We start from the raw sequence: 26,532 nt of genomic DNA on the forward strand, positions 1-26,532 counted from the left end.
TTTGGCTGGAACTGAAGCTGAGACATTGGACTTCAGTCCTGTCTACCGAATAAAGCTAATATTTCCACAAGCCTGACTGCGAGCTGTTTACTGCCGTTTCACCTCAGAACCGTCGACTGGACAGGGTAGCAGACTCGTGCTCTAAACTGGAGGGGAAAGACCTCATCCTCCATCCCTCCATCAGTCAACCTCTTTAGGGGCTGACCTGCAACATAATAATATTAACAGTAGAAGGGTGACAATCATCTAGAAAATCTAAGCCAAAATTCTTCTTAATAAAGAACATAAAGAATGACAAAAATTAATATGTTTTGGAACTGAACTTAATGGAAACTTGAATGTAATTGTGAACTAAAATTTGAACAATGGTTCCATCTGTAGAAATGAAGACATTTGCAAAAGACGGATGGATGATTGGGTATTCATAATTTTTCACAAGTTTATGTTTTTCCTATGGCTTTTTTAAGTTACAAGTGCTTATTGAATATTCGGGTGACAGTGTTCTGTAGGATGCTTGAGTGAACAATTCTGGGCAATATAGAGAAGGTATAACTTTAGATGAGGAGAAAGCACATATATTAAATTTTAATGAATGAGAGTTAAACTCGATTCTAGAAGAAACATAGTATAAAAATGTGAGAAAAAGTATATTGCAGAACTTTCTACAAGAGAATAGGTAAAACATGTGTTATGATGAGTATAAAAGAAGTTGTCCAAGGCTAAGCCTGTTTAATTTATTTTTTGTTTGGGGGACATAAGCAATTAAGGACAATATATATGAAAAGTGCATGATTTTTTATTATCTCTAAAGACTGAAGGTAATGTACTTGAAATATTTAGGAAAGTATAGGAACAATTTGAGAGGAACAGTTAAGGAAAAATTTCAGAGATCACATAAAAAGGAAGATATATTTGAAAGTTCTAGGAGTCAGAATTTATAAAACTTCAAAATTAAATGTACCAGGGCAATAGAAAATATTAGGATATTTTTGTGATACTTTCAATGATATCTATTTAAATTTACATAATAGATACTGAAGTTGTGTCATCATAATGAAGGGGAAAACTGACAGGAATAATTTTTGGAAGGAGACACCTAAAAGTAGAGGGAAAATAATTCAAGCTGTCCTTGAAATATTTCCAAATGTTTCTTTCACCTTCCAACAACACCTGGTATTTGAATATACTCCACCTGAGATGCAAATGTGAAAACAACCTTCCAACCCACCTACTCTCTTCATTTCTCACAGTTCCTGAGACTGATTTATATGGAGCACACTGAACATAGCATGGAAATTTGAAGGCAGAACATACAGGTTTCCCAGTTAGACTTTACTAAGCATATATTAAGCCCACTCAATCTGCAAGGAATATCCAACTGCCATCCTTTTTGTGATCACTTTTATCATTGTGTTTGGTTCAAATTATGTTCCAATGCAACTGGATTGACTTACTTTGTTTAAAGACTACATTCAGGCATTTCTTTCAGTCAAGGAGCTGCTCCACAACACATAATAAAGTACCATACAACAAAGTTTACAATGGGAAAACTACTCAAAACCCCACCACACTTTGTAACTAAATATGGTAGTTTAGGAGAGCCAACTAGTACTACCCACCTACATTACATCTCTGATCAGAACTTTAGAGAGGTAATGTTAAGGAATTTTGATGAACTTAAAGAAGCAATGTAATAGGTAGCCCATAACACGCAAGAGGACATGAGAGTAGAAATGATAAAACTTCAAACAGATATATCAGGGACGAAAACATGGTAGGTGAAATGAAAACATCACTGGAAAGTCTCACCAGCAGAATAATTGTCAATGAGACAGAAGCAGCAAAGTAGAAGATGAGTTGCTCCCCACAGACAATGAGGCTGAAAAAATCCTCAAAAAAAAAAACAAACTTATGAAAATAGAACAATAGAACTCTGGGATAAACTCATTTGAAATAACGTAAGAATCATTTGAGTTTCAAAGACCCAGAAAAAAAAAAAAACAAAAAACCTCTGATGGTCAAGGACATCATTGATGAGAAATTTCCATAACTAAAGTGTGCATGCAACCATATCCTGGATGCCCAGGGAGTACTAGCTAAAAGAAATACAAAACAAAGTATTTCATGGATCATACTAATCATGATAATAAAAACCACAGAAAGGAATAACAGTAAAAACAGCAAGATTAAAAAGGGAAATTATATATAAAGAGGCATTCTTAAGATCTACAGTAGATTTATCAGAAGCAACTCACAAGATCCGAAGCCAGTGGTGAGTTATAGTGACTAAACTTAATAAAGTGAATGCTTAACAAAGGATTTTCATTCAGGCTTGAAGGAAGAATATACAGCTTTATGGATAAACAACAGCTCAAAAATTTTACAGAATCAAAACTAACCTTAAAAAAAGACCTGAAGCATATACTTTAAGGCATGACAGACCCAAGCTTCTACCAAAAAAAAAAGACATTTAACCCCATGATAATAATAAATGACTAAATGCACCAATTAAGAGACATAAAGTTGAAAAATGAATCAAAATGTTCAATTTAATATTTTACTGCCTCAAGAAACACATCTGAGTAGTCAGAGCAAACAAACTCAAAGTCAAAGGTTGTAGGACATTTATTCAAGCACATAAGTTTTTTACAAAGGCTGGAGTTGACATACTATAATATCACACAACACAGACTTTAAGCTTAAAAGATTATAAGAGATAAATATGAATAGTTTATAATAAGCAAGAGATATATACAACAGGAAAAAAATTACACTCCTAAATATAAATGCACCCATGAGGACCAGAAAAATATTTAAAGCAATTACTGATAGATTTTAGGAAAACATCGTAACAAAACAATAATAGTGGGGCATTTCAACATTGCACTATCACCCCTTGATAGGTCAGTCAGGCTAAAATTAAACAAGTATATAATGGCTATGAAGGTAGAAATGAATGATTGGTGTAATAGCTTATATATAATAATATATATAATATAATGCTATATAAATTATATAGTGCATATATACATATATAAATGGCTGTCCATCCCATAAAAGCTGAATACACATTTTACTCCAGTGCACATGGGACATTCTCCAAGATAAACCATGTGCTAGGTCACCAAAAATACAACCATAAAATCAAGAAGATAGAAATTTTATTAACTATATCATGCATTGAAATTGGAAGTGAATTATAGATTCAAAGAAAAACTTTAACACCAGCAAACTAAACAGCTGAATAATGAACAGTCAGTGGGTTAGAGATAAAATTAAAGAAGAAATCAAAAAATTCCTGAAAACAAATAAGAATGAAAACACAAATTATGAGTATTTGTGGGAAACAGAAAAAAAAAACCAGCAATAAGAGGAAAATTTATGGCTTTACAGGCATCTATCAGGAAAAATGGTCTTACAGAAATAATTCAGTGACAGCTTAAAATTTTGAAAAAAGAACAGAAAAATGAACCAAATAAGCAGATGGAAGGAAATAATAAAGTTTAGAGCAGAAATTAATGTATTGGAAACCAAAAATAATACAAAAGATCTATGAATGCAAGAGTTGTTTCTTTGGAAAAAAAAAACAAGAGCAATAAACCACTGTTGAGACACACAAAGAAAAAGAAAGTAAACCAAATTAGAAGTGAAAAGGGAGAAATTACTATAGATATTGCAGAAATTAAATGGATAATCAGAGACTACTTTGAGAAATTTATGCCACAAAACAAGAGAACCTGGAAAAAATGGGTAAATTTTTGGTCTCTTATAATCTCATAAGGTTGAACCAAGATGAATATGTGTATAGACCAATCACTATTGGGGAAATTGAAATGCCAATCAAAAAGCTTTCTAAAACAAAAGCCCAAGAGCAAATGGATTCATTAGTGAATTATTTGAAACTTTAAAAAGGACTGACTGCCAATCCATTTAAGGCTCTTCCAGGAAATTTAAGAAACAGAAATACTGCCAAATAGTTTCTATAAAGCTAGTATAACCTTGATACCAAAAGCAAACAGAGATACCACAAAAGAAAAAATAGAAACTACAGGCTAATATTCTTGATGAACACAGATGCAAAGATTCTCATGAAAATACAAGCAAATAGAAGCCAACAACTCTTCAAGTAGGTAAAACTCCACGACCAAATAGGATTCATTCCAGAGATGCAAAATGGTTTGATACATGAAAATCAATCAGGGCCAGGAAGGTGGCACTAGAGGTAAAGTGTCTGCCTTGCAAGCGCTAGCGTAGGATGGACCGCGGTTCGATCCCCTGGCGTCCCATATGGTCCCCCCAAGCCAGGGGCGATTTCTGAGCGCATAGCCAGGAGTAACCCCTGAGCGTCAAACAGGTGTGGCCCAAAAAACAAAAAAGAAGAAAGAAAGAAAGAGAGAAAGAAAGAAAGAAAGAGAGAAGAGAAGAGAAGAGAGAAAGAAAGAAAGAAAGAAAGAAAGAAAGAAAGAAAGAAAGAAAGAAAGAAAGAAAGAAAGAAAGAAAGAAAGAAAGAAAATCAAGCAATGTAATACAGCATATCAATAAAAGGAAAAATAAAGACCATATGATCATATCAATAGATGCAGAGGAAGCATTTGACAAGGTTTAGTACCCATTCAGGATAAAAATAAAAACTCAAATCAGGATGGAAAAAGAAGGAAGTTTTTTTCAATATAGTCAAGCCATTTAATATAAGCCCCTGGGAAATATTATAATCAACAGGGAAAAATAAAATCCTTTAATCTAATATATTGCACAAGCCAAGTTTTCCCCTCTTGCCAATTCTATGCAACCTAGTACTGGATATACCTGCCATAGCAATAAGAGAAGAAAAAGATACCAAGGGCATTTATAAAGAAAAGGAAGTAGTAAATATCTCACTGCTTGAAGATGACTTGATACTATATATAGAATAACCTAAGACTCTACAAAAAAGTTTCTAGAAACCATCAGTTTGTATAGGAAAGTGGCAAGCTACAAAATCAACACACACAAAAAATCCATTTTTATATACAAATAATGAAAGAGTAGAAAAGGACATTAGAAAATCCTATTCACATTTGTGCCTCAGTAAATCTAGTACCTTGGATTCAACTTGATTAAAGAGGTGAAAGACAAAGAAAACTACTAAACAATGCTTTAAGAAATGGAAACATATACCCTGCTCATAGATTGGGAGGATTAACATAATTAAAATGGCTATACTTTTCAAAACAATGCACATATTAATGCAATCCCTCTAAGGATACCCATGACATATTTTCAAAAGGAGGATGAAATAATCCTAAAATTTATTTGTAATGCCCACAAATAGCTAAAGCAAAGCTGGGGAAAAGAAGATTGAAGGCATAATTTTCCCCAACTTTAAATTGTACTATAAAGCAATAATCATTAAAGAGCATGGTATAAGAACAGAGAAGCTCAGATAAGTGGTACTGTATATACTTTTGTCTTCTGAGTCTGACGACTAGTATAGAACCAATACATCTTTGATAAAGGGGCAACAGTTACAAAGTGTAGCAAGTAAATCCTCTTCAATAAGTGGTGTTGGGAAACCTGGTCAACTACATGTAAAAAAGTGAACTCATAAATATCTTTAAAACCATTCAAAATATTCTAATCAAAGTGGGTTAAAGACCTTGATATCAGACCTAAAACCATAAGGTACATAGAGTAAAACATAGGCAAAACATTAAATGACATTAACACTAAAGGCATCTTCAAGGAGGAAACACCACTGTCCAAGCAAGGGGAAGAGGAGATAAACAAACGAGACTACATTAAACTGAGATGTTTCTGCAATTCAAATGAAACAATGACTAGGTTACAAAAGCTATTTTATAATGGGAGAAACTATAACCCAATATCTACTGATAAAGGGGCGATATATCTAATATATATAAGGTACTGGCAGAACTTTACAAAAAAAAATTCTAACTACATCCAAAAATGGGGAGAAGAAATGAACAGACAATTCAAAGAAGAAATACAGATGGCCAAAAGGAATATGAAAAAGTGTTCCACATTGCTAATCAGCAGGGAGATGCAAATGAAAACATCAATGAGGTATCATCTCACACCACAGAGAATGGCACACATCACAAAGAACAAAAACAACTATTGCTGGTGTGGATGCAGGGTTATAGAAATGTACATGGAATCTCTTATGCTGAGTGAAATAAATCAGAGAGAAAGACAAAGAAGGAGAATGGTCTCATTCATCTATGGGTTTTAAGAAAAATGAAAGACATGTCTCAACAATTTTCAGAAACAAAAGAGGAGTGGGCTGGATGTTACAGATGACCTCATGAACCTCACCACAAAGAATGATGAATTTAGTTAGAGAAATAACTACATTGCGAACTATCCTAACAATGAGAATATATGAGGGAAATAGAAAGCCTGTCTAGAGTACAGGTGGGGGCGGGAAGGGGAAGAGGGATATTTGGGTCATTGGTGATGGGAATGTTACACTGGCGATGGGGGGGGGTTTGCCATCTTATACGACTGAAACCCAACCACAATCATGTTTGTAACCAAAGTGTTTAAGTAAAAAGTATTATAAAAAAAAACCAAAATATTATTAAAAAATATTCTGATCAAAGTGGGTTAAAGTGCTGGTGGAAAGCCATCTAGTCCAACTCTTTTGGTAAACACTATGGATATCCCTCAAAATCTGGAAATTGAGCTTCGTTATAATTCGGCAATACTACTCCTTGGGATATGCCCTAGGAACACAAAAACACAATACAAAAATGCCTTCTGTGCTCCTATGTTCATCACAGTACTATTTAAAATAACCAGACTCTGGAAACAACCCAGGTCCTAGAGAACAGATGAATGTCTAAGGAAGCAGTGTTACTTCTACACAATGGAATATGATGCAGCTATTAGGATAAATATAGTCATAAAATTTGCTTATATCTGGATGGATGTGGAGATTATTGTGCTGAGTGCAATGAGTCATTGGAAGAGGGATAAACAGAATAATGTCTCTTATCTGTGGAATATAAGAAAAGTAAAAGACACTGAGGGGATAATATCTACAGATTGAGAGAAAATATGTGTCTACCACTCTTATGATAAAGGGTCACTATTAAATACAAATGAAACACCTATAAATATTAACTACAAAAAATGGGAAGAGATGCAGTTAATGAGTTTTTAGGTTGATTATAATCTTGTTTTTGTAAATGATGCTTTGTTGGAATAAAATATCATCCTCTTAATGAAGTTTTAATTATGATGGTTATCATATTTTTACAGTACTTGCAGTAGGAATATTATAGTTCCCAAGACTAAAATACTGATTGACATACTGCAGTGCACAATAACTTCCAACTCTTAATGTAGATGATGTAACTCCATACTAAATCTAGATATTTTTGTTTCAATAAAAATCGTATTACAGCATGGATGCAATGATTCTAGGAACAAAAATGAGTAGGCAATGATGGTAAAAATAAATGTAGTCTTTTATTTTTATTAATTTATTTTAAATAATTTCAAAATTACAAACATATTTGCATTTGGGCTTCAGTCATAAAAAGTACAGCCCCTTTTTACCTATGCAACATTCCCACCACCAATGTCCCCAACTCCTTCATCCCTGACCCCCTGCCTGTATACAAAATAAGTATTGTATCTCTCACTCATTACCATTGTTATAATAATTTTAGTGTAGTTATTTCTGTTATTTCAATTATTTCACCACCCTTTGTGGTAAGCTTCATATCATGAGCCAGACCATTTGGCCTTCATCTCTATTATCTCTGGATATTATTTTGCTTTTCTTAAACTCATAAATGAGTGAGATTATTCTATGTCTTTCTCTCTGTCTCTGACTTATTTCACTCAGCATAACAGTTTTCATGTCTATACATGTATAGGAAAATTTCATAACTTAAACTGTTCTCTTCTTCACATCACAAAGAATAGAACAATAAATGCTGGTGGGAATGTGGGGATATGGGGAGAAAGGAACTTTCATTCACTGCTGGTGGAAATGCTGTCTTGTCCAGCTTTTATGGAAAGCAATATTGAGATTTCTTAAAAACTGGGCGTTGAGTGCCCATATGATCCAGCTATCCCACTCTTAAGGCTATATCCTAGGAATACAAAAACACAATACAAAGATGCCTTCTGCACAATATATTTATTACAACTCTATTTACAATAGTCAGAATCTGCAAACAACCCAGATGCAAGACAACAAAAGAGTGGCTAAAGAAACTGTGGACATATACATAATGAAATACAATGCAGTCATAAGAAAATAATCTTTTTAAAAACAGTTTTATTTAATCACTGTGGTTACAAGGTTGTTCATATTAATTTTTTCACCACAGATATATTTGTTTGAGATTGAATTATGGTCATATAATATATAAAACTATCACAGTACAACAGTACAAATTTTCCACCACCAATATCAAGTTTCCTTTTCCTCCATGATGTCCCCTTATCTTCTGCCCCTGAACCCTGTCTTCTTAAGGGGCAGGGATTTTACTTCTCTCCTTACATTTTTACTTTTGATACTGTGGTTTGTTCTACTGTTAATGAATGGGTATCACACATGCCACTTTCATAGTAGAGCCTTCTCTACTCTAATTGCACTCTCCCCTCTTTGTGCTAATTGCTATTGTCTCCAAAGCCAGTAAGTAGTGCTTCGGAGTTTATTGAAAATTATGGGCTAGATAAAATGATCACAGGATATTTTATTTTGTGGGGGGAAAAGGACAAGGCCATGTGATCCAAAGATGGTTGTTCTAATATGATCTATGGTAGGAGAGACCTGATTCATAGGTAGAAGATGAAGTGAGGTCAATAACAGATAAACTAGGAAGCAGGTGCCAAAAAAAAGGCAAAGAGAGAAATTTAGAGCATACTACAGAGTTCAAAAGTTGTGGAAATAAAATAGATATGTAATATTTGATATTTGTATATACTTGAGATCTAGTTTGCCACTTTTTTCTCTTGTGAATAATTGTTTTAATTATCTCTTTTTCTATAACAGCAACAGTCTCTATAACACAACAGTCTCTAGTATGTTCTCATTCCTACAAATTCTTTCTTTTCTAGTTTCTATTTAAGTAACTACTTTGTGACATGCAAAGATCTTATTTTAAATGAAATTTATAAGTGAAATTCATCTTATAACTAAGATGTATTCTTAGGAAATGGAAATCCTAAAGAAAGTATCTCATCTTTGGATGTCAACAATTCTACATGATAATTAAAATTCTTCCATATTTTGAGAGTCTTTCAAACATGCCATTGTATTTCAGAATTCAGGAATTAGGGGAAAGTAGGTGATTACAGGCAGCTACAAGCTTAAAAAATTACTATCATTAGAAAATATTTTTCACTAAGAAGGCAGTACCAATTATGGACTTATCTACAAAATAGGTAGCTAATGCTAATAATTGACATAACTACAACTATTATTAAGAAAAGTATTCAGGTTAGGTAATGTTCTTTTAATAAATATACTCATGACCTGTTATGAAATGTTTCACTACAAAGTTCAAATCAATAAGGAAATTTCAGGTATTTGTCAGCCACCTGTTAAACTAGGAACTGAGCTCTAGAACTCCTAATGTTTTACTATTTTCTCAGCATTTTTATCTGGAAAATGATACTTGGTAAATATTTACATCTTGATCATAATCAGTTTCCAGAATTTGAACTAGAAGCTTAGTTTACTTAACCGTGGTAAGTTTTCAGTACACATTCTTGACATATTCCCATCCCTTTTCTCTGTTTTTGGGGATTGTGTGCTGTAGCAATTACGGAATGTCTAAGATTTTTGTTACCCTGCATAACTATCTTAAATTATTCTTCATAATAAAATTAAACCACCAATGTCAGCAAGAAGTTATAAGCTTCCTAAGTGTATAATTTTAGAAGACTAGCCAAATCTTTCACATATATATGTGTATATATGAGTGATATCCAGATAGGAATTCTTTTGAATTCAAAAGAAAACCATTAAAAAGTATAAAGTACCCTCTTGATTCTTGAGTCATACAAAAACAAACAAGGTTTGACCTTAACAGTGGCTATACTTTGCCAGTCCTATGTGGGCCAGATGTTTTCCCAATTTAATTCACTATAATCTACTGACTTGCCACCGGTGAATTGCAGAGTTGACAAGTATAAATACACATGGAAATAAAACAGAAGTAGGGCTGAAGAGATAGCACAATGTTAGGGCTTTTGCCTAACAGACGTGGGTTCGATTCCTGTCATTTTATATAGTCCCCTGAGCCTGCCTGGAGCAATTTCTAAGCGCAGAACCAGGATTTAGTCCTGAGCCCATTGGGTGTGACCCCAAAACCAAAAAAAAAAAAAGTGAAATATAACAGAACCATGTTCTTATTCCCCTTTAGCTATCCAAATTAGCTGCATCCTGTAATTTTGTTCATTTAAAAAATACACACAATGTGCTGATGATTACAAAAGAATCTCAGTATTTTCTACAATTATTCTGTGACCATCTGGTTCTCTTCCTTTGTCCTCCTGGAGCAGCAGGGAACTAGGCAAGTGCAAAATTCTCTATGAATCTTCACTACTGGCTTAGAAGACTCACATCTGTTGTCTCATTGAATATTATTTATAAACTCTGTACTTGGTATCTTAAACTCTAAAAACTGTACAGACTTTAAACTACACTAAGGAATTTAAATGATAGTGACTATTTCAAAATAGGATACCATGACTAACCCTTACACGGGGAATCATTAATAAATATTAAAACTGAGAATCATTAAGGTGTGACCCCTAATTCCCAATAGCTTACCATTCTATACCTTTTCCTCAGTATTGCAAGAATGTAAAAATGTTCAACAGATGAGTGGCTAAAGAAACTGTGGTATATATACACAATGGAATACTATGCAGCCGTCAGGAGAGATGAAGTCACGAAATTTTCCTATACATGGATGTATATGGAATCTATTATGCTGAGTGAAGTAAGTCAGAGGGAGAGAGAAAGACGCAGAACGGTTTCACTCATTTTTGGGTTTTAAGGAAAAAGAAAGACATTTTTAACAGTATCTCAGAGACAAGAGAGATGAGGGCTGGTAGGTGCAGCTCATGACATGAAGCTCACCACATAGGGTGATGAGTGCAGTTAGAGAAATAACTACACTGAAAACTATAACAATGTGAATGAATGAGGGAAGTAGAAAGTCTGTCATGAGTACAGATATGGGTAGGGAAGGGAAGAAGAGAGATCTGGGAAATTGGTGGTGGGAATCTTGCACTGGTGAAGGGGGTGTTCTTTACATGACTGTAATCATACAACTACAATCATATTTGTAATAACAGTGTTTAAATAAAGATAATTTAAAAAATAATAAAAAAGAATGTAAAAATGTTACCTCTTGAAAACATATTTTTAAAATTGTTTTAAAAGACAAATGGAATGAGCACATTAATATTTTATTCAGGAGTGCACCATAGAAACTATAAAATAATTTTACAATTGGTTTTTAATCAGGTAAAATAATTCACTGTATGTGCAGTGACAAGTCTCAAGATTTCTAGTAAATCTAATAATTTAATACTACATTGATAAACAATATTAGTGTTGTGACTAGAAAGAAAACCTCTCAAACTATGTTGATCATTACCTTAGAGTTTATCAGTGATCTGATTTGATTCTAGATTTTGTACTTAAACCTGTTTCCAAAGTATTAGATAAGAATAATATTGAACTAACTTATGTCTTGTGCAGTTTGCTTATCTACTAAATGGATTGAGCAAGAGGACCTATCTGATAAGTTTATCAATGAGATCAAATGAACAAAAAACACTGAAAAATGCCTCGTATAATATAAGTATTTGTAAGTAGGTTCTATTATTATACAGTGTAACTTTTTACACACCCCATTGTATCTCTGTTTTTACAATTTTTCATTAACTGCCCTTTATCAGTAACTAACTGTTATTTTTCCTGAAACATAACCTTGCTAAGTCCTCCCAAAATGACAATAAATTAGGATGGCTCCTAATAACAATTTATTGAGACTTTTTTATGCGGGGTCCTGCAAGCCCCCCGGAGGGGCCCGGCCAGCAGGAATCAGTCGAGAGGCTTACGGACGACCGCACCTTTATTTAGCAGGGCTAGAAGCACGACCACACCTGTAAAAAATCTGAGAGAGGTTAGTAATAATGACCTTAGACGATCAGACCGTTCAAAGATGATTTTATTGGGGTCCTGCACCTCTTATATAGGGAAGGTGAAGGGGGCAGGCAAAAGGCATGTCAATCATTCGTTTGGCGGGCAAATTGCTTCATTATTCCAAATAAGGTATAAGCCCAGTATAGGTAAGAAGAAACAAAGAGAGTAAATCATTTTTCAGAAGGGAGGGAGAAGCAGTGACAATCTTGCAAGCACTCCTAAATCAGCAGCTTTCAAGGAATTGCCCTATGACCCTAAAGTAGGGTTTGCAGACCACTTTCCGGAACTCTCAGCAGGTTTTATGGTGGGGCAAGCTCTGTTGCATAGGGCGATGAGGTTTAGCTATTAACTCAGGAATGTAAGTTATAGGGAGACTTGGCTCCATGGTATCAGGCAGTGTCTTCCTCCCCTAGGCTGAGAAGTTACTTATTACTTGATGGTTGCCTTTTTCCTGTTGGTATATGGGCTTATAGCAAACAGCACTTAGCACTGAAAAAATGGCAGGGAGTTTTGCAAAAGTAACCACTGAATCAGTCACGGTAGCCAACATTTTTATACTTAACCTTACATTCAGACAGTAATGAAAATTAAGAAAAAAGACAGTGAGGTCAATTGTCTTTTAATTATTAAATAAAAACTAACTTAATCATTGCTTTTTTCAATTTGGCAACACACCTGTAGAATATATATTGTAATACCCAATAATATTCAAAGTGGCTTTATTTTTTAATATAATTCACTAAATGTATCTTTTTACTGAATTACTTTTTATCTTCAACTTTTATTCATTCTTGTTAAAACGATGTTCACTAACATGTGAATATCTAAGTAAGGTTTGAAAATCTTCATCAGACCAAAATAAGTATTTCCAAAAAATAAGTAAGTTGAGTTTAATTTAGAATGGATTAATGGATTGAAATATAATTTTCAAAATATACATATAAGTGAAATTTTTATCTTGGTCTGTCACTGAGTTTTCTTTTTTTTTTTTCGGGCCACACCCATTTGAGGCTCAGGGGTTACTCCTGGCTAAGCGCTCAGAAATTGCCCCTGGCTTTGGGGGACCATGTGGGACGCCAGGGGATCGAACTGCGGTCTTTCCTTGGCAAGCGCTTGCAAGGCAGACACCTTACCTCTAACACCACCTCACCGGCCCCTGTCACTGAATTTTCTATGCCTTATCATTCCTATTCTTGTAAAAGTCATCTAAACATAGTATAATATTTACAATTTCTCTCATCTAATAAAGGTGAAAATAAGAAAAAATTTAGATCAATAATCTGGTTACACTGATAATATTATTGATTGTTAAGGCCAGAGTGATAGCACAGAGAGTAGGGCGTTTGCCTTGCACATGGTTGACCTGGGTTCATTCCCTGGCATCTCATATGGCCCCTTGAACGTTTCAGGGGTAATTCATGAGAGCAGAGCCAGAAGTAACCCCAGAGCACCGCCAGGAGTGGTTCCCCCCCCCCCAAAAAAAATAAGGAAGACAATATACCTTAAATTTGGAAGTATCTTTTGGTTTGAAAATAGCTGTGACATGTAATTTAAATCTTCAAAATTCTAACTTATTTTATACTATATTTTTGTAGAACCAATGTTTACAATAGTATCAGTGTTACTATTTTTCTGTCAATTCTATTGCACTGAACTCACCATCAGAATATCAAAATATCTCTATCATTATTCCAAAGGTTCCCTCATAATTCACCACCCACTCTCTATCTCAGTCCTTAGCTACATTATCTTTATCTAAGGATTTGTACCATTACTGTAATTATAATCTTAACATTTTTAAGTTTATAATTGTTGTAAGATCTGGGTATTATAAAGTCCCTTGTGTAGAACCAAATTTTGCAAACTGGTACTTTACCATATTTATTTTTCACAAATTATATTAACTATAACAAAATATATTCTGCTTGAGATAAATATCTAAAATTAAATTTCTTTTTTTGGTTTCTAACTCCCTTTTCTAATTATAACCTCTGATTTAAAAGCTGTCATTCTGATCTTTGCATTATTGAAGTTTTCTGTGTCCAGTGTATTTTACTGACAGATTTTAAATATGAATAGCAAAGCAGGATGATTTTCCTGTGGGGTGATTGCCTTGTACATAGCCAAACCAGGTTCAATCTCCAAAACCCAATGTGTCCCCTGAGCACTGTGAGGAATAACCCCTGAGTACAGACCCAGGAATAAACCCTGACATGGCTGAGTTTGTTCCACTAACCACATTAAATAAATAAATGTATGTTAGCAAAATATATAGTAAGTTATATATTCAGTTATATATTCTAGTTATCATTTCTTGTGATTCAAATTGATGAATAATTTATATTGTGTTAATTCTTGTATGTTTCGTGCTGTGGTTTTGAAATTTCTAGTGATATTGTAGTAAAATAAATAATCTATATTGAGAGGTATACATATCTCAGGTTTCTTCAAATTTTTGAAAGGAAATAATCATGTTACATATTAAGAACATGAGAAGGCACGAAGTGATAGTACAGAGGATAGGGCACTAATCTTGCATGTGACCATCCCTGGTTCTATTCATGGTGTCCCATCTTGTCCCTAAGCCCTTCAGAAGTGACTACTGAGTGGACAGCCAGGAGTAATCCCTGAACAGCACTGTAGGTAGTTCAAAATTAGGGGAAAAAAAGATAAAAAAATAAGAAAGGATTTTATTTTTGTTGTTGCATGACTAGGCTAATCTGAAATCTTTTATATACAGTATATTTCATTGAAAAAGAAAAGATACTTGGGCAGGGAAGATAGCATGGAGGTAAGGCATTTGCCTTGCATGCAGAAGGTTGGTGGTTCAAATCTCGGCATCCCATATGGTCCCCTGAGCCTGCCAGGAGCGATTTCTGAGCATAGAGCCAGAAGTAACCCCTGAGTGCTGCTGGTGTGACCCAAAAACCAAAAAAAGAAAAGAAAAAGAAAGAAAGAAAAAGAATATACTGTGACAATATTTTACTCAGAGACTGATAAAATATAGATTAGTAACTTTTTATTTCTATTAACACCTACCAGCAAAGCTACATTTTCATATGGTACTTTGAAAACTGCTGATTTCTAACAATATTAGGTTCTGTGTGTCTTCTGAATAACCCAAACAAGGTAATTTTATAGACAACATAGTTGATATTGCATTTATTTAAAATATCTCTGGGGATATATTTGATTTTCATAACAACCTATGAGAAATATAACCCATGAGTCACATATATAGTTATAGTATATGTATTATATACTTGTATAGTATTATGGTATTACAATGAAGGGATATATAATTAGAGATAGTGATTTTTCTGAATGGAAAATTATTATAGGAAGTGCCTGACTTTTATATTCTTTATAGACTTTAGTAAGAAATCCATCTCCATTGCTTCCTCATAGGTCCCCATAGAGAACAGTTCTAGAAATACCATCCCCCTGAACCTTTTTATCTATCCTTAAGCTCTTTGCCCCTACTTCTTCATATGTCAGACTTAAATATATGGGACATATTTTTCTTTAAAATAGATATGTACGGGGCTAGCGAGGTGGCACTAGAAGTAAGGTGTCTGCCTTGCAAGTGCTAGCCAAGGAAGGACTGCGGTTCCATACCCTGGCGTCCCATATGGTCCCCCCAAGCCAGGGGCAATATCTGAGCGCTTAGGCAGGAGTAACTCCTGAGCATCAAATGGGTGTGGCCCGAAAAACCAAAAAAAAATGGATATGTACATGAAAGAATAGACTGAGAAAAGGAAACTATATTTTTTTCTAAACACACTTAAACTAGGAGTTTGATTATTTCATAAGAAGTTTTATTTTATAAGGAAAATGTTCTGTGCTTCAGGAAATTACTTAAAATTTTACTTAAAATTACTTAAAATTTTGAAGCATTGTCAGTGTATAAATTGGGAAGTGGTTGTTAGTTACAATAGTTATTGTAATTAGTCCTAAATGTAGATTCCAGAGTAATGTCTCTGTAGCTGCTTGAAGCCAGTTAGAAGAAACACTTCCACTTTCTAGCTGTGCAGCTTCAGTCAATAAGTACACTCTCTTTATCACAGTTTCTTCATTTTCAAAATGAGGCTTTTGATAATCTAAAATGCTTCAATCCAAGAAACATCTATAACAAAAGTAGCTTAATTTGATTAGATATAGTAAATCACTGGGGGATATTTTCAATAAAAAAGAAATATTGAGCATTGAATAAGCAAGAGCAAGGTATTCAATACTGAAAAGATTGGAATCAAAGTTGCATCAGTCACATTGGTGATGAAAATTTTAATTATTGAAACAAAATCACTGAGATAATAGTAGAAAATATGGCTGGAGGGATAGTACAGGGTGTGTCTTTCATGGCAAACCCAGCAACAGATGACCCTAAACACCACCAGGAATAAACCCTGTGTATGTTTTTTATTGCACTGAGATGAAAAATATAAAATGTGCTGATGAGGTAGTATAGTGAATAAATCAATTGTGTGTGTGACTACCTCTGACTAGAACCTTGGCATCACATATGTATCCCAGAGTATTGCCATGAGTAAGTCCTGAGCACCACCAAGTGTGACTCCAATACCAAAACAAACAACAACAAAAAGAAAGTAAAGGAAAGAACATTTATAAATGTTTTTATTTTTATTGACAATAGTATGTTCTCTAATCATTGTAAGTTCTTTTTGATTTTGCGTCTATCCTCAATAAACATATGCAAAAGTAAAACAAAAATTAAGCTAGTGACATGAAATAATTTGATCCATGTTTTGTATTTTTAAATGACCTATTACATTACCATTAGAGATTATATTTATCACCTTTTGTTTCTCAAGCATTAGGTTATAATTATTTGTCACATTTTATTATGTGGCAAGATACTTTTGTCTTTGTATTGTTACCATTTTTTGAATACATGGATATTGATGCTGTTAATTTTACTAGCACATTTCTGGTATTTGAGGAGAGAACATTTTATTTAGTCCCACTTTCATTGTCAAATTGAATATTCATACCCAGTTATAACAGGTTTGCATAGGCATATGACCAAACAAAACAATATTTCTAAAAAGCAGCATTTATTTCTTTGAAAATACATAGCTGGTTTAATTTTGAAGAAAAATATTTGATTCCTCTTAGTTTATTAAATGCCACCAATACTTATAAGCTACTTGGAAACATTGATGTATTAAGAAACTTAGCTGTTGGGACTAGGAAGATGTTACAGGTCTAAGGACTTTACCTTGCACATGGCTAACCATTTTTCAGTTCCTACCACCACATTCTCCAAACACCATAGGAGCAACTCTCTTTATTTGGGATGAGGGTTTGCCATATCAAGGGTTATTCCTGGCATTGTTCTCAGAAATCATTCCTGGTTCTGTAATGCTTGGAATCATATGCAGGTCTGTCCTGGGTCACCTGTGTGCAAGGCAAATGCCCTACCGTTTTGCTACCACTCAGGCCCCAACAGGAGCAACTCTTAATCAGGAATCTACAAATGGCTCCTGAGAACAGCTGATTATGGCCCCAAACCTATTCTTCCACTCCTCCCAAAGTAAAGGAACTTAACTTTTTAGCACTAAAAAAAGTTTCATTTAAGAATTCTATGTAAGGGGCCAGGGAGATGGGGGAAAGAACTCTAAATAAAATAGTTATTTCTTAAAGTTATCTCTAAGTCTTTAGCTAGTTGAAGTTCATTCCCAGAATTTATCACAAATATGTTAATTACAAATTATATTTGAATAAGTATACTTATTGTTTATATGTATCTTTAGCATTTCTAGATATTTAGACATATTTAGGCTTACAGTAAAAATTCCGAATATAAAAAATGAGTGTTTTCGATCGTGAACACTTCGCTTCTTAAAAATGGCTTCTCCTTTTATCCATACCCACATTGTTTCTTAACTGTTCTAACTGCAGATATACTATAGCCAACTCTAAAGAACAATTAAAATAAATTCACTTGCCTTTGATGATAGTGTACTATGTCAAAGTCCACTAGAAAATAAAAATAAAATATTTCCGTGATTTAAAATGTTCTTGCAGCATGACATTCTTATGTAGTTTCAGCTTCTAAATCCATTTCTCATGGAGTCTTTAATTCTAGAAATGATATTGAAAGTAAATCTTTCTCTAAAATTTATTTCACTGTTGGCAGACATATAAAGTATTTTGTTTTCATTTCAGATCTCCAATTAAGGACATGGATTCAGAAGAGAAGGAAATTGTGGTTTGGGTTTGCCAAGAAGAAAAGATTGTATGTGGGTTAACTAAGCGAACGACCTCTGCTGATGTGGTTGAAGCTCTGCTTGAGGAACATGAGGCTACATTTGGAGACAAAAAGTTTCTTCTGGGGAAGTCGAGTGATTACTGCATCTTAGAGAAGTGGAGAGGCTCAGAACGTGCTCTTCCTCCATTCACCAGAATCTTGAAGCTTTGGAAAACCTGGGGAGATGAACAACCTAATATGCAGTTTGTTTTGGTTAAGATAGATGCTTTTCACCCAGTTCCTTTGTGGAGGACAGCAGAAGCCAAACTGGTACAGAACACGAAAAAATGGTGGGAAGTCAGCCCAGCAAATTATATGAAGACTTTACCACCTGATAAACAGAAAAGAATAGTCCGGAAAACCTTCCGGAAGTTGGCAAAAATTAAGCAGGACACAGTTTCCCATGACCGAGATAGTATGGAAACACTAGTTCACCTGATTATTTCCCAAGACCATACCATTCACCAGCAAGTGAAGAGAATGAAAGAGCTGGATCTGGAAATTGAGAAATGTGAAGCCAAGTTCCATCTGGATCATGTAGAAAATGATGGGGAAAATTATGTCCAGGAAGCATACTTAATGCCCAGTTTGAGTGAAGTTGAACAAAAGCTTGACTTACTTTATGATAAAAACCAGATCCCTGAGGATCTGAGTGAGAAGGAGGGTATTTTGCAGCTAGAGGAACAACTCACATATTACAGGATGCTCATTGACAAACTCTCTGCTGAAATAGAAAAAGAGGTCCAAAGTGTTTGCATGGACATAAACAAAGATGAGAGTGGGGAAGCTGCAAGTGAAATGGAAAACTCAAATCTAGAAAGTGTTAAGTTTCATTTGGAGAAAAGCATGAAAGCAGGCTTAGCACTACATTCTCATTTGAGTGGCATCCAAAAGGAGATTAAATACAATGACTCATTGCTTCAGATGAAAGCAAAAGAATATGAACTCCTAGACCAGGAGTTGAGTTCCCTTCATATAAGCAAAAAAGATTGTTGCCAGGTAGAAGAAAACAGTGGGAAGGAATCAGAAGTTTCCAGCAGTGGTGAAGAAGTTGTAGCCATTACGCAAAGAGTGTTTTTCATATACACAAATGACACAGACTCAGACACAGGCATTAGCTCAAATCATAGTCAAGACTCAGAGACAAATGCTGGAGATGCAATGTGGTTGTCAACATAATGGGCCTATGGCTTCTTGCTGACATGTTGTCGTGTGTATGTTTGTGTAATTGAATAGGAAACTTTCTTTTAACTACATACATTAAACAATGCAAATCATTTACAAAGGATTAGGGAGTTCATCAAATGTAGACATGTAGAAGTTTGTTTTTGATGACAGTTTTCCACTGTGACTTCATTATTAGTGGTGTAAGTGAGAAAATATTTATTAGGAATGCAGCTCCAGCAGCAAGAAGGGGTATAGCAAATCATTTAGATAAACTACAAATGAAATTGTGATGTTAGACCGTGAATACCATGAAACATGCACATGAACAAGTAAAATTAAAACATGCTGTAATATCTTTGTCAAATATATTTCAAATTTGAAATTACATGAGGGTTACAATATTTTAACTAGCAAGGTTCCTTTCATTGATATAATATATCATCTTTGTAATTTCCTGAACCCTTCTATCTCTTAGAGCTTCAGCAATTGAAGGTAGAAAGCACTGATCTTGATGTCAGATCCCTCCCTATTTTTTTTTTTTTGGTGTAAGGTGTAATCATAGAGCAACTGCTCCAGAGATTCACTTGAAGTGAAAGGTTTGGAGACACTACTCCAGAGATGGGAAGAACAGCACAAAGAGGAGCACCGTCTCCCCGTGATTAGTGCTTATCTTAGGCTTGATTCCAGGCCATTCCTCCTTCCTCAGAAAATTCTAGTTAAGTTAGATTACTGGCCACTTTTATTGCCCACAGTGTTGCTCCCAAAATATTCCTATATTTATCTTCTCTCTGGCATCTCAGTTCTCCCTGGCTATTCTGCTATGTCCCTAGCCATCCTGCCCTGCACATATCCCAGTTTCTCTTGTCCTATATAATCATTGATAGAATGGAATAAAGTGTCGTTTGTCATCAATCTGGTACATGTTTTACCTGGTCATCCACTGAGGGGAACATGTTCAGTCCCAAATATACCAGAGGATGTAAATCCACCCTCACTGACCAATTGGACCGCTATAAGTGGGCCATACTGAAATACTGCAGGCTCACAAGTAGATATGGGGAAAGAAAGGCCAGTATGACATACACTGAAATATTTCTAACAAACCCTAAAATTATTAAAAGGTGTGTAGGGCATATGTTCTAATACCAAGCCACAGTTCTAACTCTAAATTCACTTTAAAATGCTTACTTGCTCTTAAGCTGTATTCATACTTTTGATTCATTATAATATCAAATAATGAGTTACCATTGTTAAACTCTAATTTAGAATAATAGAAATAAAAACAGATAACTAAAGTATAGTGCCTCATATTTGGATCTGCTTTTTTTTTATTAAATTTATCATTACAATGACTAAGAACATGATTAAAACCTTTGCATTTTAGTTCCTTACCAACATTTTAAAATAAAGTCATTTTTAGGCCTAAGCAAAAGCACATTGGGTAGGGCTCTTGCATGTGGTAAACTTGGGTTAAATCCTGGGTCCCACATATGTTTCTGAAATTCCACCAGGAGTGATCCCTGAGATCAGACTAAAGAGTAATTGCTGGGTGTGTGCCTAAAGCAAAATAAATACATAAATGAATAAATGTGTCTATAAATAAATATTAATATTATTTATTTATAAATAAAAGTTCTTTAGTAATCTCACAGGTTAACCTGAAATTCTATAAAATCTAAACTAGCAGAACAGAGCTGATTATTCTTACATGATCTAGATTTTTCACAGATCACCTTATTCCTCATTCCGCATAGAACATCTCATTTTGTCCCTATCCAGAATGCATTTAAATCCTAAATAGTTTTATAATTTATCAAACTTTCTCATGTGTAAAACATTCATTCTGTCATCTAACAAATGGTAATGCTTATTCCCGAATTACAAATATTGCAGCTTTACTTCCAATAAAGGAAAAAGTTTTATTTTAACTTAGTTTTCATTCATATTTTTCTCTCTTCCTTCCCAAAATGTATGTTTGATTAACTTTTTTACTTTGCAATCTAATTTGTTCACCTGAGTAACTCTATGCAATCTCTGCCCTCAATCATTATGTCAAATTGCAAAATTTACAGGATCATACCTTTAAATTGTTTTTAATACATAATAAATTATGCTCATGCATTTTGTACATAAATGTACATTTTAGAAGTCAAATATCACCAATATATTGACCTATCAGTTCCATGGAGATGTATTAAATCTTCATGCTTTCATGAGACAAAATTTAATATGGTATTAATTTTTAATTCACACAATGCTAACTTAAAAATACAACATTCATTTGAATGTTTTTTTGTTAAATATAACATTTGACTCTTAATTATATACTTATAAGGAAACTAATGTTTCTCATTGTTGGATTTTATAGTATACTTAAATATTAGTAATATCTTAAACTAATATTTCCTTTTTTAAATTAAAATACATAATTACTGGGTAACACTCTTTTTTATTTTAATGTATATTTAAAAATGTATACAGATAACAAATATATTTCTGTGGCCTCATTTTATAACTTCAAAGTAGTATTGATATGTTTTAGTGAAAAAGAAAATAACTTTTAACCAAGTTATACATTTTCAAGACATACAAAGCTATTTACTTTTATGGTAACTACTTTGTTCAAAGAACCTGATGCTAAAACTGTAAAATATTAATTTCTTCAAATGCAATTGAAAATAAAAGGAAGCATGTGCTTTCATGTAATTTGTTTGTATTTCTGGGAGTCTTACTCAACTGTCACTTGTAGTTGCTGAGCTAACACAAAATTTAAGATCAGGGATCATCTAATTAATATTAATATATTACATTAATACATTTGATTATTTTCTAAATATGTAGAATTATATTCTAAATATGTAACTCTTTATTAAGTTTTGTACACACATGTTCAATTTTCTTATAAAATAATATTTTCACATTTATAGTGAAGAGCATATTTATGGACTAGACCGGATATCTTGCTCAGTGGAATAAAATACATTCTAATGTAAAAATATCCATGCACAGGGGCCGGAATGGTGGTGCAGTAGTAAGATATTTGCCTGGCACAAGGCTGACTTTGGACAGACCACAGTTCAATCCTCCAGAGTCCCATATGGACCCCCCAACAAGGAACGATTTCTGAACCCCAAAGTCAGGAGAAACTCCTGAGTGTCATGGGATGTGGCCCCAAAACAAACACACACATCCAAGTGTAAATCCTTGATAGTATTGTCTGTGACTAAACTTATTTGTCAACTAATTCTCTCAATTCTCTCACTTCTTTTTTTTTTTTTTTTGGTTTTTGATTTTTGTTTTTTGGGGAGTCACACCCTGTGAAGGAGTTACTCCTAGATATGTGCTCAGAAATTACTCCTGGCTTGGGGGACTATAGGGAAGGCAAGGAATCAAACTGTGTCCGTCCTAGGTTAGCATGTGGAAAGCATCCTACAGATTGCGACACAGCTCAGCCTCTCAATTCTCTATTTTTAAATTTCTTAAATCTAGAAAATGTATTCATCTTTCAAATTATTCTATTTTGAGGTGATTTATTTTATATAGCCAAAGATTTACCAACAGACAAGAAACATATATTTTGCATACAAGATATCTGGGTTCAAATTATAGTGTCTTTATCTATCGTTCTGACTTATTTCACTCAGCATAATATTTTTCATGTCCATCCATGTATAGGAAAATATCATGACTTTTGTCTTTATAATGACTGTATAGTCATTTTTTTTAGCCACTCATCTGTTGTCAGGCATCTGGGTTGTTTCCAGATTCTGGCTGTCATAAATAGCATTACAATGAATATAGATGTGCAGAAGGTATTTTTGTATTGTGTTTTTGTGTTTTGAGTTGTATGGCTGGATCATATGGAAGCTCAATTTCTATGTTTCTTGTTTTTTGTTATTTTGTTTTTTGTTTTTCAATTTCTATGTTTGTCTATTTGTTTTTTCGGAATCTACATATTGTCTTCCATAAAGGCTGGACTGATGGCATTCCACCAGCAGTGAATGAAAGTTCCTTTCTCCCCACATCCCTTCCAGCACTGATTGATCTTATTCTTTGTGATGTGTGCCAGTCTCTGGAACATGTGATGGTACCTCGTTGTTTTGATTTGCATCTCCCTGATGATTAGTGATTTGGGTCATTTTTTTATGTGTCTTTTGACCATTTGTATTTCTTCTTTAAGAAATTGTCTGTTCATTTTTTCCCATTTTTTGGATGGAGTTAGATATTTTTTCTTGTTAATTTCTGTCAGTACCTTATATATCTTAGATATTAGCCCCTTATTTAATGGGCATTGGGTGAATGGTTTATCCCATTATATGGTGGCCTTTTATCCTACTTACTATTTCCTTTGAAGTGCAGAAGTTTCTGAGCTTAATATAGTACCATTTGTTTCTCTCTGCTTCACTTGTTTTTTTTGTTTTTTTTTGTTTTTTTTTTTTGGGGGGGGGTGCAAACTCGTTGAGGCTCAGGAGTCATTCCTGGCTATGCGCTCAGAAATTGCTCCTGGCTAGGGGGGACCACATGGGATGCTGGGGATCAAACCAGTGTTCATCCTGGTTCAGCTGCGTGCAAGGCAAATGACCTATTGCTCTGCTACAGCTTGTTTGGACAGTGATTTTTCATCCTTAAAAAATACCTTTAGTCTCAATATCATATAGTGTTTTACCTACTTATTCTTCTATATACCTTATGGTTCCAGGTCTAATATCACGGTTTTAATCTGTTTGTTTTTTTGTTTTGGGCCACATCCGGCAAATCCGGGGGTTACTCTTGTCTTTGCACTCAGAAGTTCCTCCTGGCAGGCTACAGGCCATATGGGATGCCAGGAATTGAACCAAGGTCAGCTGCGTTCAAGGCAAGCGCCCTACTTCTGTGCTATTTTTCTGGTCCCCTTGGCTGTACCTTTTAATAATTTATTTTTCTTACTGAATTTTAAATATCTTGGAATGTATATATACTTATCTTTCAGTACAAAGACACTGGCACTCATACAGATCTACTTTAAAGAGAAGAATTTTTCATTATTCCTTCTGTCTAAAGTTTTCCACTCTAAATAGCATGTGTCATACTCTGTATCTTTTGGAACTGCAACCAGCATTTTGAAATATTTTTTAGTGTTACTTTTCACATATACAAAATTGCCATGAGTCATTCTACAGTAGTAAGTGTAGGTGTTTGTTTTTGTTTTGTTTTGGGGCCACACCCAGTGATGCTCAGCAGTTACTCCTGGCTCTGCACTCAGAAATCACTCTTAGTTTGGGGGACCATTTGGGACGCTGGGGGATCAAATTGTGTTCCTTCCTAGATCAGCCACATGTAAGGCAAATGCCTTACCTCTGAGCCAGCGAGTCACTGTTACTTTCTCTACCATTCAAATATTTTTCTTACTGACTGAAAATGAAATTATTTGTAGGAAAAGAGCTCAAAATTAAATAGGAAGATCATCTAATTCTCAGTATCTATTCATTCCATCCAATTCAGAGATATTTTTTCCTCTAGGTTATAAAATAAACAGATTACCCAAGCACAGGAACAGTTCACAGAAGTCAGGAGATGGTAATGCAAACTATGATTTAGAACTGAAGCATCTAACAAGCTAGGGAGACAAATTCTTTGTGCTTTAAGTTTTAATTTTTAAATCAACCTTAACCATAATAAGCCTTTCTGTGATAAATATTGAACTACCTCCCCAGAAGAATTGCAAATGTTTGTTGAAAGTACAGATTCCCTGGAGAACTTGATTGCAAATTTTGGATTATAGGCCCATCTTTTGTGTTTTAGAATAAATTTTCAAAGGACTTTAAAGCAATGGCATTTAAGTGCAGAGTTAATAAAAATAAAAAAGCTGGTGTGCAATAAAAGACATTATTGATGTAGTGTAAATGGAAGGTTGTGAAGGACAAGAGTTCTCAAGATGACTTACAGGGTCATTGATGTTAAAAAGATTTAAATGGGGCCCGGAGAGATAGCACAGCGGCATTTGCCTTGCAAGCCGATCCAGGACCAAAGGTGGTTGGTTCAAATCCCGGTGTCCCATATTGTCCCCCGTGCCTGCCAAGAGCTATTTCTGAGCAGACAGCCAGGAGTAACCCCTGAGCAACACCGGGTGTGGCCCAAAAACCAAAAAAAAAAAAAAAAAAGAAAAAAGATTTAAATGGTTCTAGTTTCTTAAGCTAAATTTAATAATAATAATAAATATAATATAAATATATTGTATAAATATAAAATAAATAATAATAATAAAACACAAAATTTATTAAAATAAATTTTACAGTAGTTTTGGAATGAAAGATATAGACATCTGAATGTCTATACAGATGTCTATACAGATGTCTAGATATCTAAGATATTCTTTACAGTCAGGTCCACTGAATAAAGATTGAGAGGGACTTGTCAAAACTAGGTTGAGAGGTAATTTTATAGTTGCCCTGTATCTTATCCAACATTTATAAGAGATATCTAGTTAATGTCTCCTTGAAATTCTTTTTTCTTTTTTTGAAAATTCTCAGAATCAAAGTCAGATGCTGTATACTGGTATATACTTAATTCTTTTTTTATTATAATACAATTATTTCCAAAGTTCTTCATAACACAGTTGTTGTAGGCCTTTGATGCTTATATACTAATCCCACCACCAGTGTTACCTTCACTCCACAAATATTCAGTTTTTCACCCAACTTCCCATTCTGCGCCCCTAGCAGATACAAAATATTGACTTCATACAACACAAAGACAAATAGTACCCTCAAATCTTAGAGCAATAAAAGTCAATTTAGGATAATTGATATAACATAGTGATGCTACTGAAGTCATTGTCAGAAGATTTACTAAGCTGTTGGTGCTAGTTGAGCCTTTTCTGTTATATTGTATTGTTCATTGAGCTTGGTGGTCTTTTAGGCAATTCACCTAT

The 26,532-nt window shown here is 34.1% G+C and overlaps 1 protein-coding gene across 1 annotated transcript in view; it reads left to right on the forward strand.

Annotated features, from left to right (window-relative positions):
* Positions 1–20,144, forward strand: part of RASSF9 (Ras association domain family member 9) — a 35,267-nt gene extending 15,123 nt beyond the window's left edge. Inside the window, exon 2 of the mRNA XM_049783162.1 lies at positions 18,374–20,144. Coding sequence (XP_049639119.1) covers positions 18,374–19,634 — 1,261 coding nt within the window. The 3' untranslated portion in view covers positions 19,635–20,144. The remainder of the gene's footprint in view (positions 1–18,373) is intronic.
* The last annotated feature ends 6,388 nt before the right edge of the window (positions 20,145–26,532 follow it).

This window comes from Suncus etruscus, chromosome 11 (assembly GCF_024139225.1).
Source record: "Suncus etruscus isolate mSunEtr1 chromosome 11, mSunEtr1.pri.cur, whole genome shotgun sequence".
NCBI classification, from domain to species: Eukaryota; Metazoa; Chordata; class Mammalia; order Eulipotyphla; family Soricidae; genus Suncus; species Suncus etruscus.